Source organism: Elephas maximus, chromosome 19, assembly GCF_024166365.1.
Source record: "Elephas maximus indicus isolate mEleMax1 chromosome 19, mEleMax1 primary haplotype, whole genome shotgun sequence".
Lineage (NCBI taxonomy): Eukaryota > Metazoa > Chordata > Mammalia > Proboscidea > Elephantidae > Elephas > Elephas maximus.
In genome coordinates, this window is record NC_064837.1 from 65,133,258 (window position 1) to 65,150,356 (window position 17,099).

The 17,099-nt window shown below is 51.9% G+C and overlaps 1 protein-coding gene across 3 annotated transcripts in view; it reads left to right on the plus strand.

The window, feature by feature from the left end:
- The window catches only part of RAB37 (RAB37, member RAS oncogene family), a 69,941-nt gene extending 54,816 nt beyond the window's left edge, over positions 1-15,125 (plus strand). Inside the window, exons 1-9 of one of the 3 annotated variants that reach the window (XM_049860286.1) lie at positions 5,745-5,918; positions 9,421-9,531; positions 10,583-10,624; positions 11,139-11,205; positions 11,307-11,359; positions 12,468-12,533; positions 13,032-13,215; positions 13,296-13,372; positions 13,556-15,125. In XM_049860286.1, coding sequence (XP_049716243.1) covers positions 5,826-5,918; positions 9,421-9,531; positions 10,583-10,624; positions 11,139-11,205; positions 11,307-11,359; positions 12,468-12,533; positions 13,032-13,215; positions 13,296-13,372; positions 13,556-13,591 — 729 coding nt within the window. In that variant the 5' untranslated portion in view covers positions 5,745-5,825 and the 3' untranslated portion in view covers positions 13,592-15,125. Of the gene's footprint in view, positions 1-5,744; positions 5,919-9,420; positions 9,532-10,582; positions 10,625-11,138; positions 11,206-11,306; positions 11,360-12,467; positions 12,534-13,031; positions 13,216-13,295; positions 13,373-13,555 lie in introns of those variants that run through there. The other 2 variants (XM_049860287.1, XM_049860288.1) reach the window with 2 other exon arrangements.
- Positions 15,126-17,099: the final 1,974 nt, after the last annotated feature.

Genomic DNA, 17,099 nt, shown 5'->3' on the forward strand with positions numbered 1-17,099 from the left:
ACAGCTTCAAACATCCATTAATAACAGGAACTTGGAATGTATGAAGTATGAATCTAGGATAATTGAAAATCGTCAAAAATTAAATGGAACACATAAACATCGATATCCTAGGCATTAGTGAGCTGAAATGGACTGATACTGGTCATTTTGAATCACACAATCGTATGATCTACTATGCCAGGAATAACCAACTGAAGAGAAATGGCATTGCGTTCATCATCAAAAAGAGCATTTCAAGATCTATCCTAAAGTACAATGCTGTCAGTGATGGGAGGATAATATCCATACACCTACAAGGACAACCAGTTAATATGACTATTATTCAAATTTATGCACCAACCACTAAGGCCAAAGATGAAGAAATTGATGATTTTTACCAACTTCTGCAGTCTGAAGTTGATCAAACATGCAATCAAGATTCATTGATAATTACTGGTGATTGGAATGTGAAAGCTGGAAACAAAGAAGGAACAGTAGTTGGAAAATATGGCCTTGGTGATAGAAACAATGCCGGAGATCACATGATAGAATTTTGCAAGATGAATGACTTCTTCATTGCAGATAACTTTTTTCAACAACACAAATGGCAACTATACATGTAGACCTCACCAGACGGAATACACAGGAATCAAATCAACTACATCTGTGGAAAGAGGTAATGGAAAAGCTCAGTATCATCAGTCAGAACAAGGCCAGGGGCCGAATAAGGAACAGACCATCGATTGCTCCTATGCAAGTTCAAGTTGAAGCTAAAAAAAATTAAAACGAGTCCATGAGAGTCAAAGTACTACCTTGAATTTAGAGACAATCTTAAGAATAGATGACACATTAAATACTAATGACTGAAGACCAGACAAGTTGTGGAATGACTTCAAGGACATCATACATGAAGAAAACAAGTGGTCATTAAAAAGACAAGAAAGAAAGAAAAGACCAAAATGGATGTCAGAAGAGACTCTGAAACTTGCTCTTGAATGTTGAGTACCTAAAGCAAATGGAAGAAATAACGAAGTAAAAGAGCCGAACAGAAGATTTCAAAGAGCAGCTCAAGAAGACAAAGTATTATAATGACATGTGCAAAGACCTGGAATTAGAAAACCAAAAGAGAAGAACACGCTCAGCATTTCTCAAGCTAAAAGAAGTAAAGAAAAAAAATTCAAGCCTCAAGTTGTAATACTGAAGAATTCTACAAGGGAAAATCTGAATGACATAGGAAGCATCAAATGAAGATGGAAGGAATACATAGAGTCGCTGTACCAAAAAGAACTGATCCACGTTCAATCATTTCAGGAGGTAGCATATGATCAAGAACCAATGGTACTGAAGGAAAAAGTCCAAACTGCACTGAAGACATTGGCAAAAAAAGAAGGCTCCAGGAATTGACAGAACACCAACTGGGATATTTCAACAAATGGATGCAGCGCTGGAAATGCTCACTCATCTATGCCAAGAACTGTGGAAGACAGCTACCTGGTCAACCGACTGGAAGACATCCATATTTATGCCTATTCCTAAAAAAGATGATCCAATAGAATGCATAAAGTATCAGACAATATCATTACTATCACACCCAAGTAAAATTTTGCTCAAGATTATTCAAAAGCAGTTGCAGCAGTACATGACAGGGAACTGCCAGAAATACAAACTGGATTCAGAAGAGGAAGTGGAACCAGGGATATCATTGTTGATGTCAGAATGGATCCTGGCTGAAATCAGAGAAAGATGTTTGCCTATGCTTTATTGACTATGCAAAGGCATTCGACTATGTGGATCATAACAAATTATGGATAACATTGTGAAGAATGAGTATTCCAGAACACTTCAACGTACTCGTTAGAAACCTTGTACATAGGCCAAGAGGCAGTCGCTCAAACAGAAAAAGGGGATACTTCGTGGTTTAAAGTCAGGGAAGGTGTGTGTCAGGGTTGTATCCTTTCACCATACTTATTCAATCTTTATGCTGAGCAAATAATCCGAGAAGCCAGACTATATAAAGGAGAACAGAGCATCAGGCTTAGAGACTCGTTAACAACCTGCGTTATGCAGATGATACAACCTTGCTTGCTGAAAGCGAAAAGGACTTGAAGCACTTACTAACGAAGATCGAAGACTACAACCTTCAATATGGATTACACCTCAACATAAAGGAACTAAAAATTCTCACAACTGGACCAATAAGCAATACCAGGATAAATGGAGAAAAATCGACATTGTCAAGGATTCCATCTTACTTGGATCCGCAATTAACGCCCATGGAAGCAGCAGTCAAGAAATCAAACGATGCCTTACATTGAGTAAATCTGCTGCAAAAGACCTCTTTTAAGTGTTATAAAGCAAAGATTTCACTTTAAGGACTAAGGTGCCCGTGACCCAAGCCATGGTTTTTTCAATGACCTCATAGTCATGCAAAAGCTGAACAATGAATAAGGAAGACTGAAGAAGAATTGATGCCTCTGAATTATGATGTTGGTGAAGAATATTGAATATACCATGGACTGCCAGAAGAACAAACAAGTCTGTCTTGGAAACAGTACAGCCAGAATGCTCCTTAGAAACTATGCTGGCGAGACTTCACCTCATATACTTTGGACATGCTATCAGGAGGGACCGGTCCCTGAAGAAGGACATCATGCTTGGTAAAGCAGAGAGTCAGAGAAAAAGGGAAGACCCTCAACAAGATGGATTGACACAGTGGCTGCAACAATGGGCTCAAGCATAACAATGATTATGAGAATGGTGCAGGACGAGGCAGTATTTCATCCTGTTGTACACAGGGTTGCTATGGGTTGGAACCAGCTCAACGGCACCTAACAACAACGTGTGCGTTTGGGGATGATGTCAGCTGTGGGGGCAATTCGAAGGGTGTGTATGCAGTGATATGATGTATGTTCTTATGGTGTGACATAGCCTGTCTGCAACTGTGATGTGGTAAGAGGTAAATGAATGTTTGAGGTGAAATAAGGTATCTGTGTTTGGGGAAATAATTTGAGAATTGTGTTTTGGGAAGTTGTACATGTGTGTTTTTGGAAGTTGTGTAAGGCACTGCGTTTTGTGGTATATGAGGTATGTGTTTGTGGTATGATGTAGGATGTGTGTGTTTGTTGTATGATATAAATTATATGTGTGTGTGGGAGAGGTACGGTGTAAAGTGTGTGTTTGTGGTGTAAGTTATGTGTGTTTGTGATGTGACTGAAAGCGTGTGTAGTACGATGTGATATATGTGTGTTATGTGATGTAGTGTGTGTGGTGTAAAGTGCGTTTATCTATAGTGTGAGTTATGTGTGTTTGCGGTGTGACATGAGGAGTGTGTGTTACAATGTGAGGTCTATGTGTGTGTATGTGTGTGTGCAAGGTGTGTGTTTGCAGTATGATTTAAGGGATACGTGTGTGGTATGAGGTGAGTTAGATGTGTGTGTTTGTTATGATGTGAGTTGTAGAGAGGTGATGTGTGTTTGTGATGTGACTTAAAGTGTACGTGAGTGTTATGATGTGAGGTCTTTGTGTGTATGAGGAGAGATGTAGGCCGCCATGGTGTATACTCAGCATAGAAATGAAGGTTAAGAGGCCTGGATTTCCCGGAACCCATGGTCTACATCGGCCTTCTCCTGGTAACCACATCTAAAGAGACCCTGCTCCCTTAGTGAGCTGCAATTCCTCAGGCAAGGCCCTCCCTCTGGGGCAGGCCTGCCTCCCTGCACAGCCCCAACCCTGACCACTCCAAACCCAGGTCCCCTCCTGACACACTCGAAGCTGCCCTTGAACACACCACAGGACATTGTACTGTCCCAGTGGGCCTTGTCACCGTGCCTTGCCTCTGTGTTCACAGACTACTTCCTTCAGTCAGATCAGTCCATCCAAGGTACACTGAGGCAATGCAGCAAGACAGTAGTTTTATTTCCTCAATTATTTCTGGAGCACTCACACTGATGTGCAACCTTCCTCATTCTGAACCTGCCATGGGACAAAGAGGGTCTTAGTGGAGCCAACACCACAAACAGCTGTTAGCTGCTGGCGGGCCTGGTCCACAGTGGGCAGCAAGCAAGGGGCATGGCACATCCCTGCTCTCTTTCTTCTTCCACCATTACCTTCTTGCAGCGAAAACCCTCACCCCTGCAGGGAGCAGGCGTGCATGAGCCCTCTGGAGCCCAGGAGCCTGGGCTCTGAGTGGACCAGGTGTTATTTGGTTTGTTATGATGTGAGGTGTAGGGAGGTGATACGTGTGTGCCATCTGGCACCAAACAGTAGCCCACATCACATATCTGAGCAGCTGTGCAGCTGCTACCCTCCGTGGATCTTTCAATCTGGTGTCGCATCCCACACATAGATGAAGGAACCGAGGTTATGGCATGCCACCTCTAGAAGCCATGGCCCAAGCTCCTTGCTCTACACAGGTCACTCTGTCCCTGCTCTGGGCTTTTTTCCAGCTGCCAGAAGATAGCTCCAGCTGATGCCAAAAATTACAAGGCTGCTGTACAGACAGTCCCCACAAGCCCTACACCACAAACACACAAACATCCATTGCCATCAAGTCCATTCCGACTCATAGCGACCCTATAGGACAAAGTAAAACTGTCCCGTAGGGTTTCATAGGAGCAGCTGGTGGATTTGAACTGCCAACCTTTTGGTTGGTAGCCGAGCTCTTAACCACTGTGCCACAAGGCCTACAGTCACCCATAATCCATGCCTGCTCCTTACCTCTCAGTCCCAACACCTAAGTAAAGGGGTGCAGGTCTCCCTCCCCCTTCCTACACACCCCTTTGTGATGCGCCTACTCTGTTTCTCTGTAACCTGAATTCGCTCATATGGAATGTTGCGGGGAAGGCGGTAATTGAATGGTTGGCCCAGGCCATAGGAGTCCCTGAACCCTACTATGGGGACACTCCTCACCCACCCTGGCCTGTCCTGAAGTTGCAGCAGCCTTGGGATATCCTGGTGCCTCTGTTCAAAAAGATCCAGGACTTCATGGATCATGTAAGACCCAACATGTAAGGCCTAACGTTTTCGGCCTACTTGGACAGAGCTAGGTGTGGGGGCTGCTTTTGAGTAAAGGCTAGGCTGGCTTGGGAGCTCCGGGATCAGAGGTGTGTGCGGGAAGCCCTCATGGGAAGGCTCTCCCATCGTGGGGCGTTCTGGGGACAGCCCAGCAGGTCAGGAGGAAATAAGAGGTGATGATACTACATGGTCAAAGTCTGAACACCAGCTAGGGCTGGAAAACCGCAGTGCAAATGCGCTACAGGTGAATATCAGTCGATAAACAAACTTATTCAGATAAGCGAGGCCGGGGGTGCGCGAGGGAAGGCACCTTGGCACTGTCCTCAGAAAGCACCAAACGCTGAGCTGAGATGCCCAGAGGCGTCCCAAAGGGCCAACTGTTGGCAGCCTGCTGGCCGGAGCTCTAGCGCGGCCTGCTGGCGGTGCTGCGCAGCAGCAGGCGGAACGTAGGCGCCGGTCCGCGGGTTCGGGCGATGCAGACCTCCGCACCTGGCGGGGTCTCCAGAGACAGCTCCAGAATAGGAACCCACCGCTGGCTGCTGGTGGCCTTGGGGGGGGGGGGGTCAGTCCTAGGGCTGGATTTAATCCCTGCCCTCTGAGCTCTGGACCAAGCCAGTGTTGCTCAGGGACTGCCTGTCACCCCTAGGGTGCTGATCCTGCAGCCCTGCGCGCCCTCGCAGAAGGTGTTGTCTAGGGTTGGCAGGTGGGGAGGAGTCTGCGGGGTCCCGGCCTGGCCGAGAGAGGGGAGGAAGCAGTGGGCGGAGCGCGGGGCGGCACCGTTCCTGCTCTCCCTCAGCCTGCAGCCAGCCCCAGCTCACCTCTCGTCCAGGGACATGCTGGGCACGCCTGGCGCCACGGCCACCCGGGATGCAGAGGTCCCCGAGAGCTCCGCGCCTTGCAGTCCGAGCTACGATCTCACCGGCAAGGTGGGTGGGCACTGCGCCCAGTTCCCGGGACTCTATGCCGGCTCGGAGGGGGGCCCCACCCCGCGCCCTTGTCCCTAAGACCCCGGCCTTCCCGGCCCAGCCCCTTTCTGGCTGCGACTGCTATGGACTCAGCCCTCCTCCGGCAGCGGGGTCTCCGGAGAAGGGAGGGAGGGAGGGTCAGGAGGCAGCCTCTGGGAGCACCTCGACTTCTAGGGATGGGGTTGGTTCGGCGGGGCAGGGCAAGGTGAGGAGGGTCCGAAGGACTGAGCGACTCCCCGTCTTGTGAAACCTGAGCCCTGGTGGTGCAATGATTATATGCTCGGCTGCTAACCGAAAGATTGGCGGTTCAAACCCACCAGCCGCTCCACGAGAGAAAGATGTGACAGTCTGCTTCCGTAAAGATTTACAGTCTTGGAAACCCTATGGGGCAGTTCTACTGTGTCCTACAGGGTCGCTGTGAGTCGGAATTTTCTCGACGGCAATGGATTTGGTTTGGTCCTTTTGACTGTCCGGCCAAGGAGCCCTGGCGGCACAAATAGTTAAGAGCTCAGATGCTAACTGAAAGGTTGACGGTTCAACCCACCCAGCGGCTTCCGCAAAGATTACAGCCAAGAAAACCCTACTGTGTCCTATAGGGTCACTATGAGTCGGAATCGACTTGCAGCCCCATGCATCTCAAAAAAAAAAAAAACTGTTACAGTCCATTCAGACTCGTAGTGACCCTATAAGGACAGAGTAGAACTGCCCCCATAGGATTTCAAGGCTGTAATCTTTACGGAAGCAGACTGTCCCATCTTTCTCTGCGGAGCTGCTGATGGGTGGAGCTGCCGGTGGGTTTGAACCACCCACCTTCCTTTCAGCAGCCCAGTTCTTAACCACTGTGCCGCCAGGGTACCTCCCATGCCTCTCAGTAGGGGTTAAACGCACAGAGATGCCCAAAGTGTTTGGAAAGGGGCTGCCTGGAGACTCAGTGAGGACGCCCCCTGGCGGCAGGGCAACTGGAAGTGAGAGCCCTTTTTCCAGCTAAGCTCTCATTGGGGACCTGTCATCCCGTTTCAAGGTCCTGGCTTGAAATCCTTCTGGTCCCCCAGCCATCCCCAAGCCCTACCACTGCCCTCCCCAGCCCCTCCAGTCACTGTCCCTCGCCTCCCTTTCGAGGAAGGTGTGGCCAGCCAGGAAGCAAGTCCACCTAGGAAGTTTAGGGCCTGAGAAAGAACTCATCCGTTAGCCACAGCTTCCCTCATCTGGGAGGGGGGCTGTAAATCAGCTCTCTGGAACCCCTTCCCTCTGACTGCAGGGTTGTCCTGTACTGACGCAGATATGGGGTAGCAGTGGACACTGGTCTGTTGCACCTCCCTTGGTGCCTGTGGAGAGGGCACATACCAGGAGCTCCGAGAGTGGCCCAGAGCCACTCTGACTTGACCGTGTCCTCTCTAGGGTGAGCATAGGTGAGAGGGGGCTGTCTGGCCTCATGCTGCATGACCTTGAAGGCGATCCACCTCTTCCTGTGCCCTGGTTTCCTCACTGGGAGCCCCACCCCCACCCCAAGCATTTCAGGGGAAGCCACTCCGCAAGTCAGCCACCCTGAGCCAAGTCAGCCACCCTGAGCCGTTGAGATAGGCGTCCTGTGTGGGCTCGTGGCAGGAAATGGGCCCCTGCACTTTGAGGGGAGGGGAGCGGCCGATGGCCAGCCCCAGCCTGGTGGGACCGCCTGGCCCTCCTTGCCCCACAAGCCAGCTGGGCTGTTTGCCTAGGAGGTGGCGAGTTGGGCAGCTGTTTGTGTTTGGTGGCATTGCCTGGCTGGGCGGGTGGCTGCATCGTTTGCTCAAGGCAGCTGTGATCTGTAAAGTACACAGGCTCTCAACCTCCCTCCTTCCTTCCTTCCCCAGGGGCTGGGACCAGAAGCCAGAGAGGAGGGTGGGCTCCAGAGCATTCCCCACCCCCACCTGCCACCTGGCCCCCTGGTCAAGTCCTTTCTGCACTCCACGGTCTCAGATTTGTTCCAGGGACTGAATCTAGGACAGTTTGGGAGGATCCTGGAGGCAGTTCCTCAGGCCTGATTAGAGGAGCTGGGGCGGCGGGGGGGGGGGATGCCTGAGCCACTCCTCCTCATCTCAGGTGTTTGGAGAGTCACTGCTCATGTCTACATTATTGGCCTGAACAGACTCCAGAGGGGACCTCAGAGGCATGATCCTCCTCGCTTCCACCCATGTGGAAACCATGCCACGGAAGAATAATCTTCCCAAAGCCAGGGCTCCAGCCTTCAAACACCTTCTGCTCAGCCTCACCCCCCTCCTGCCACCCCCCCACCCCCTGCCTCTTGCCAAATCTAGCTAATCCCATTGCCCCATGCCTTTAGGCTCCATTGTCAAGGTCAAAAAAAAAAAAAAAAAAAACCAGTTGCCATCAAGTCGATTCCATGCTTCAGAGTAGCACTGTGCTCATAGGGTTTTCAATGGCTGTGACCTTTCAGAAGTAGGCAGCCAGGCCTGTCTTCCAAGGCTTCTCCAAGTGAATTTGAACTACCAATCTTTCAATTAGTAGCTGAGCTCTTTAATCATTTGAGCCACCCAGGGACTCCTATTGTCAAGGTCAGAGCCTCAAAAATAATTTCAGTCTACATCTAGATCCCTGTTCTGCAAGGTTGAGGAACAGCAGAACAAGGGGCTCCCTCCCCCCCACCTTCCCTAAGTGTCCCTTAGAGAAGATAAGCAGAGACTGGCTAGACAATAAAGGGGAAGGGCGTACCCCACTGCACACACTCCCTCCCTGGAGCTCCTGTCCTCCTGACCTACAGTGACCTGGGATGCCATTTCCAGCCACTTGTCCATTTGGGTTGTTTCTGCTGGGAGAACTTCAAACTAAGTGTCTCCCCGTTTCAGTATAAACTTTAGAGTTTCCTGATTCATGCAAGCCTTTATAACCATAAAATGTCATTAAAAACTTCCAAATAGATGTTGTGACTCAAAACCTCAAACAGTAGTCATTTTAGAATGTGCCTGTGCAAACTACAGTGTCTACCCCCTCAGATCCTGACACATTTTCCCGGGTGAGAATATCCCTGTCTGAGATATGAACACTTCCCATTCCCGGCAGCCCAGCCCCACCCACACATGTCCACATGAAGCCATACACACAGAGAGGGGCTGAATTCCCTGTGTGGTGTGTGCGGATGTGGCCAGAGTCTAGACCACGTAAATGCAGTGGTTCTCTGTGGCCACCGAGCACATTTGGGAACCTACTAGTGCCAAGACCTTAACTCAGGCTTCCAGGAAACTGAATGAGGACAGGAGGGTCAAAGGGAGAACCTGAGAGGTAAGCTGAGTGTGGGATGAAGAGGTGAGTGAAGCCGCGTGAAGGCTTTGGGAAGCAGGTGCCTCTCAGAGCCCTCAGCAGCCTTCCCCACCCTCTCACCCTCTCACCCTCTGTCCAGGGCCACTCTCCCTGGAAGCCCAGAAGCTCCTCCCAATCCCCATTAACTGCCTCTGCCCTCATCTCCTAGGTGATGCTTCTGGGAGACTCAGGCGTCGGCAAAACCTGTTTCCTGATTCAATTCAAAGATGGGGCCTTCCTCTCCGGGACCTTCATAGCCACCGTCGGCATAGACTTCAGGGTGAGGTGGCTGCAGGCTCCTCCTCTCACAGCAAGCCAGGGGCTCAGGCCACAGGGGTGCTGCCCTCCCTTGCAGCTCCTAAGAACCCCTGTGACTCACTGCCTGGAGGGGAGGCACTAGGACTGGTCCCCAGGGACCACGGAGGTGGCCAGGCTAGAGGAATCTGCCATGGTGGGCTCCTTTGCCCACCTACGGGATATGAGAAATGAGGGATTGAGTCTTACTTTCCTCCACTCCTGGGGGAAGGGCTGCCCCAGGGCAGGGCCAACACCTCCCACTGTGTGAGCTGTATGTCCTGGCCCTCGGCGCCCCTTGCTCATTGCCCTTTGAGATGGGCCCCTTTGACAAGGCCCCCAAAGGCCAACAAGCACTGCATGGGGTTTTAGAGCTGGACTGGCCACATGGGAGAGAGCAGCTTGTCACCTTGATGACGCCATCTTTACAAATCTGCCTTGGGGATGCTGAGTACCACATGCCCACCAGGACCAGGAGAGGAAATGTCTAGCCCTGGCGTGTGAGAGTCTGCAGAGGCCTGTTCCTCCCTCCCAGTGGGAGCTGAAGCTTCGTGTAGGAGAACAAGGGAGCCAGCTAGGGGAAGGATGTCCCTGCAAATAGATCCCAGCATCTAAGGTCCCAGGCTGCTGGGAGGCATCTCATCTCTAAGAGCTGGGTTGCAGTGATGGGGCTGAGCCCTGGGAGAGGTAGACTGAAGTGGAAAGGGGCAAGGACTGCAGCGTCCCCGTCGTGCTGCTTGCTGAGCCTCGGGGAACACCAAGCAGGTTCTCAGGCTCCCCTTGCCCTGCCGTGTCGTAAGAAGTGTAGATAGAGCCCCCAGAAGAGAGGGATCCACAATGGAGGTGTCTGTGGACAGGTTCCCCACTGTTCTGATGTGGTGATCCAGCTGGTGATGTTCCTGGGACTTGTCACATCTCCTCAAGCCCTAGAGAGGGGCCAGGACAGGAGCCTCCAAGTAGGTTGTCTGCAGAGCTCAGGAGCCAAGCAAGCCACTCCGCCTCCACACCCACCTTTTCCTCTGCCCTCTCTCTTTCAGAACAAGGTGGTGACCGTGGATGGTGTAAGGGTGAAGCTGCAGGTGAGACAGGGGCTGGGAAGGGGCATGAGGATGGAGAGTCTGCCCTTGCTCCTCAGCGTGAACCACACATGGCCTGCAGCCCAGCCCTCAGCCTGGGGTAATTTCCTGTGGGGCACTGGAGAGGAAATGGCTTTTGATTGTCTGATATTTGCAGAAAAGCAGTTCCCAGCCACCCTCTCTTCTACCAAACCCACCACAAAGGCGGCTCCAAATGCCTTCAGAAAAGCTCAGCCTCCCTTCATCTCCACACCAGTTTCCAGGGCCTCGTCCACTCTAGGTTGGACACCCCGAGCCCCTGGGCTGGGGAGGAGGAGACAGCCTGAATGAGCTCGAGAACTCAAGTAACCACCACTTTTCAGGAGGTTGTCAGAGGCCCAGAAGCCCATGAGAACCTAGAGAAGGAAACTGTCCCACCTTCCCATACACATGACTCTCACACCATAACACGAGTTTCCTCTACCCAGCACAGTCCTTCACCCTGCCTCCTCCTTCCCATTTCTCCATCCCTTCCTAGATCTGGGACACCGCAGGGCAGGAGCGCTTCCGCAGTGTCACCCATGCCTATTACCGAGATGCTCAGGGTAAGTTTTCATGCCCTCCAACCCCTTCTGCCAACCTATTTGTGGCATACATCGTTCTGCTCCAAGTCCCCTCTATGCGCTCTCTCTCTCTCCCCCTCCAGCCCTGCTCCTGCTGTACGACATTACAAACAAATCGTCCTTCGACAACATCCGGGTAGGTTCTCCCTTCCCCTGGCTCCCCACCCACCCACTCAACCAGAAGCAGCCAAGACAGAGCCTGGGCAAGCCAGTGGGAGGGGGTGGAGCGTGGAAGACTGCTACCTTCTGAAAAAACACCTGAGCTGTGACTCAGATGTAACAGCTGCTGCTACTTATTTGATTGGCATGTGGGTGCGGAAGCCCAGCAAGCTATTCTGCCACTGTGCCACCTGTTTAGCCCTCACTGTGTTTCATGAGTGTGCTTCATGTCAAGGTGTTCAGAAAGTTCCCAGCTCTACCCTGGACAATCACCCACAGAGACCAAAGAGAGACCCCAACTACAAACGCCTACACATACATCCAGCCCAAGTCACAACAAAGTGACTCAGGCAGACAATGGGTGGCTATGTCCTCACAACCAAACTATTAGAGAGTAGAGACAATAGTTCAACAACTATAAGCACCTACTCTGTGCACAGCACTGTATAGGTTACATGTGTTCCCTGACCTCAAGTAGCTGACAAGCCAACTGGAGGAACAGGGCAGACAGATATAACAGAGGCAAACCCATGGCACTCAGGTTGCCATCACCAAATCCATGCTTATGGCAGACATCACTAATCAATCACAATGGCAAATCCATGGCACGCAGGCTGCCACCTCTAGCCCCATGTTCACACAGACATTACTAATCGATCACAGTACTTTTGACCACTGATCCCTTATGTAGCCTTACAACCCTCAACAGGCTATACCAAGAAATCACTGATGACTACCAATTGGTTTGTGAAATATTTCTGTGCCACCTCTATCTTTCATAGAACTAAGAGTTACACTGTGTAGGGTTGGGGAGGGGGAATCATTGTAGGTTGGGCAGTCAAGGAAGGTCACCCAGAGGAGGTGAGACTTGAGCTGAGCATTGCAAGTAAAGACGAGAATAGGAGAAGACTTAGGCTAGACAGGTCAAAACAAAGATTCAGATTAGAGAATGCACCAGGTATCTGTTCAGGGAGCAGTGAGTAGGCCAGGATAAACAAACAGGGTAGAAGAAGGAAAGGTGAGAGAGAAGAGGGGACTGGCCTGGTCCTTGGCCTTGTCTTGGCTCAGTTCACCCTCTCCCACAGGCTTGGCTCACTGAGATTAATGAGTATGCGCAGAGGGATGTGGTGATCATGTTGCTAGGCAACAAGGTGAGTGGCTCCATGGTAGGGTCAGCCCACCCTACACTTCCTCTTCCAGTGCCACAGGATCAGCTTCACCCAGCCCACGGTCACCCAAGAGTGTGTCATCAGGGCATCCTTCAAGCTAAGGACTCTTTCCAGTCTCCAGTTCAGGGGTCAGGCTCATCTGGAAAATTTAGCCCAACCCGTCTGCCTCTTAAAGCTTTGCAAAAGGCCACTCCCAAGGAAAGAGATTCAGGGATGTCCAGCTGCTCCGCCCCATTAGGTCATAGTGAGTAGGGTCACAGTTCAGGGGCCAAGACTGGAAAGCGTTACCCCAACTACTGACACCCTTCTGGGGCTGGGCCACCACACCCTTTGCTAAGCAGAGTTACCTCCTCCCCCACGCCAGGGGTGAGATCCCAGGACTGGGAGCTAGGTAACGCAGCCTGAACAAAGCAGAAACCCTGGCCCCTATGCCATTCACACCCACCTGCCCACCCAGACTCTGCGGCTGCCTCTTCTCAGTCCTACAGGCCACCACAAAGGGTGGGCAGCACCCACTCCTGGGGTGAAAGATGGGCCGGCTGGGGCAGGAGAAGGGCCAGTTGGGGGCAAGCCTTCCTTCCCCAAAGTAACCCATCCAAGCTTCCAGGCGGATGTGAGCAGCGAAAGGGAGATCCGTTCAGAGGACGGGGAGACCCTGGCCAGGGTAAGTGACTGTCTGTGGGGCGGGATGAGGGGTGGGGAAGCCAGAGGCAACTGGCCCTGAGAACAGGCTCTTCCTGGCAGGAGTATGGAGTTCCCTTCATGGAGACCAGCGCCAAAACAGGCATGAACGTGGAGCTAGCCTTTCTGGCCATTGCCAAGTGAGCCCTGAGCCAGGAAGGGAGCTTCACAGGCAGGGCGGCACCATCTGGGAACCCCATAGGGCCCAGCCCAGGATCCCCTCTGCATTCTGCATCTTCAGTCCATTTGGTCAGGGCTGTGGGAGTGGGGAGGATGCTTTGTTCCTCACTCCCAGCTCAGACCACTGCTTCTTCCAATTCAAGGGAGCTGAAATACAGGGCCAGGCAGCAGGCCGGTGAGCCCAGCTTCCAGATCCGAGACTATGTGGAGTCCCAGAAGAAACGATCCAGTTGCTGCTCCTTCGTGTGATGGCCAAGGGGCTGGGCGGAGGCTCCAGAGACCCAGATGATACAGCCATCTCCCCCACCCAGTCTATTCCCAAGTGGCTGAGCCAATGGGGGGAGAGCTGGGGACCTGGTGCACAGCCCCTTCCAAGAGGGAGCTGTCCTCCAGCTCCTACCCTAGTTACTGTAGCTTCCCTGCATCTGGAGGAGGGTAAACTATTTACATTTCATTTTAATACCAAAAAAGGGCACCAGGTTCCCCGGAAGATGGGCAGGGACCTGGTGGCCCTGTTATCTTTTAGTATTAGGACTTCCTGTGTGGCTGGGCCTGCCTTCTGGCCACAAGGAAAGCATTGCTCCAGCCAGCACCAGGGGGCACTGGTGCACTTCTGCCCGATTCCCTGGGGCCTGAGGGCTGGTAGTGTCCCTGTTATTACTTTAGCTGGAAAGAGGCTGAGCAGACCCCAGCCCTCATTTCTTCCAGCTCCCAGGGGAACAATCTTCCCCAATAAGATGGGACCTTGTGCTGGGAGCCTCAGGGAGGGGAAACAGGAGCAACAGAGACTAGGGCCTGTTTGGCTACCTTCAGACCTTACCAACTGCCCTTCTGGAGACATGGCCCTTTTCCTCCAGCATACAAGCACATGGGAACACCTGGGAACATTTGGTTCCTCTTCTCTGGACCTCAGATCCTGGGAAAGCCCCTCCTCCCTGAACCCCTGATCTTATCGACCTTTCTACCTGAGCCCCTAGACACCTAAGATCAGAGCTAGGGAAAAGGTTTTCTTTTTGTCCCAAGCCCTTGGCAGTAAGCAACCCCGCAGGCCGCTTTTCAAGCAGCTCTAGTGCTTCTCCTGGATTAAGATCTGCATAAAGAGAAACCCCCAGCTCCCGTAGTAGGTGGGAGGCATAGCCGAGAGACCCTCTCCCCACCTGTATCTCCCTAAACCCAAGCTCTGCCTCCTTCCTGACCCCTCAACCCCCAGGCCCTTTTCTTCTCAGACACCAGAGCCAAAACTGCCTCACCTCCCTCCTACTGAGTCAGGTAAACTAGTACAACATGTGCAAAATAAGGTCATGTGGCTACATCTGGGGTGGAGATGAGGGTCAGCAAGGAGTTTCTGTGGGGCCAAGGTCACACGTCTCCCAAAGCCCCAGCCCAGCAGCTGGAAGTGGACAGAAGAGGCACCTTTACCCCAGCTCCGCAGCCTGGGGAGGGTTGAGGAAGAGAAATGTCCTGCACGTTTAGGAGGCAACTGCATTTGCTTTAAAGGCAGAAATTTTGCTCTCTGAGCAGAGTCAGCGGCTCCCACTTGGGCCTGATAAGGAAGCTCTTGGTGGCCTCTCCCAGCCAGAGCAGGGAGGAGCCTGACCTTGCTAGGCTCTGGGGCTGCAGGCTGGTCACAGGCCATCCAATCACTCACGTGGGCTGCTTTGGGTCTCTAGCATTTGAGTTTTTCAGAATTAAATTGCAGTATTTTGGAAAGTTCACCCTGCCCACTGCTTCTTTGAGATGTACCTTGGACTGGGGGATCACATAGAAGGGACTGTTATTGCAAGCTGGAAGAACTGTCAAAACAAACAAACCCATTGACGTGGAGTCTATTCCAACTCATGGTGACCTCATGTGTTACAGAGTAGAACCCTGGTGGAGCAATGGTTAAGTGCTAAGCTGTTAACCAAAAGGTTAGTGGTTTGAACCCACCAGCCACTTGACAGGAGAAAAGACCTGGCGATCCGCTCCGGTAAAGATTGGAAACCAAACCTGTTGCCCTCAAGTCAATTCCAACTCGTAGTGACCCTATAGAACAGAGCAGAACTGCCCCATAGGGTTTCCAAGGAGCAGCTGGGGGACTAGAACTGGCGACCTTTAGGTTAGCAGCTATCATGGATTGAATTGTCACCCAAAAATATCTGAAAACTTGGCTAGGTCATAATTCCCAGTATTATATGATTATCTACCATTTTGTTATCTGATGTGATTTTACTGTGTGTTGTAAATTCTATCACTATGATATAATGAGTTATATGATGAGATCTACAAGATTAGATTGTGTCCTGAGCCAACCTCTTTTGAGACATAAAAGAGAGAAGCAAGCAGAGAGACATGGGAACCTTATACTACCAAGAAAGCAGCGCCGGGAGCAGACTGAGTCCTTTGACCTGAGGTTCCTACGCTTAGATGCTCCCAGACCAGGAGAAAACTGATGACAGGGACCTTCCTCCAGAGCCAACAGAGAGAAAAAGCCTTCCCCTGGAGCCGGCCCCCTGGATTCAGAATTCTACTACTGGACTGTGAGAGAATAAACTTCTCTTTGTTAAAGCCATCCATTTGTGGTATTTGTTATAGCAGCACTAGATAACTAAGACAGCAGCCAAGCTCTTAATCACTGTACCACCAGGGCCCCGTCCAGTAAAGATTACAGCCTAGGAAACTCTATGAGGCAGTTCTACTTTGTCCTGTAGGGTTGTTATGAGTCAGAATCAACTCTAAGGCACACAACAATCTTTACTGAAGCAGGTCTCTAGGCCTGTCTTCTGAGGTACCCCTGGGTGGGTTCAAACCACCAACCTTTAGGTTAGCCCAGAGCAAACCATTGGCGCCACACAGGGACCCTCACTGGGGGTCCAAAATCATTTGATTTCCCCTCACCCTTCGATTTCCCCAATTGGCCAGCTCACCCTTAACAGAGCCTTTGACCAGCCCTTATCTGGCAGGAGGAAGCTGGAAGAAGGCTTATGTCATAGTCCTAACAGTTCATCATTTCTCTGTTGAAAATAGCCAGGGCCTTCTCCTCCGTGGAGAGTACCCAGAGGTTGGTTACCTGAGTCTATTCTGCCTCTCCCCACCCCGCTTCCCTACCCAACCGCTGCGCCGTTGCCCGCAGTGGCCTGTCTTCAGTGGGTTGCACAGAGCCTCACGCCTTCCCCGCAGGGATCAGAGCCAGCACCCCTATAAGCATGTCCTGGAGCAAAGGAAAGTGACTCCACAGACAGGAAGACGTTATTCAGAGCTGGACGCCGGTCTTATAAGTTAGGCCGCTGGAACTTCGCTGCCCGGGAGCAGGAACTGTTTCCCCGGCAACAGCGGTTCACTCAAAACAGCCGCACACGGACTTCGAGCTATAGAGTCTTTCCCCCGAGAGCTGAGTCTCCTCAACTCCCGCCACAGGTGAGGGAAACCGAAACAGAGCCTGCGGGGCCCCTCCGCCCAGTACCCAAACTCGTCAGGTCCCCGCCCTGCTCCGCGACTCGGGCCACTTGGTAACAAACACTTCTACTTCCTGAGCCTCTTTCTTCGCCCGCCGCGGGGCGCTGCGCCTAGCGCAGGCCACGCCCCACACGCTCCGATTGGCCTGCGGAGTTCACCCGGCCCGAACACAGCCTCCGGTGGTCTCTGATTGGTCTGCGGCGGCCCACTCCCGCGGCGCGGCCCGGCCCCCAGGATAAGGGGCCTGGGCCG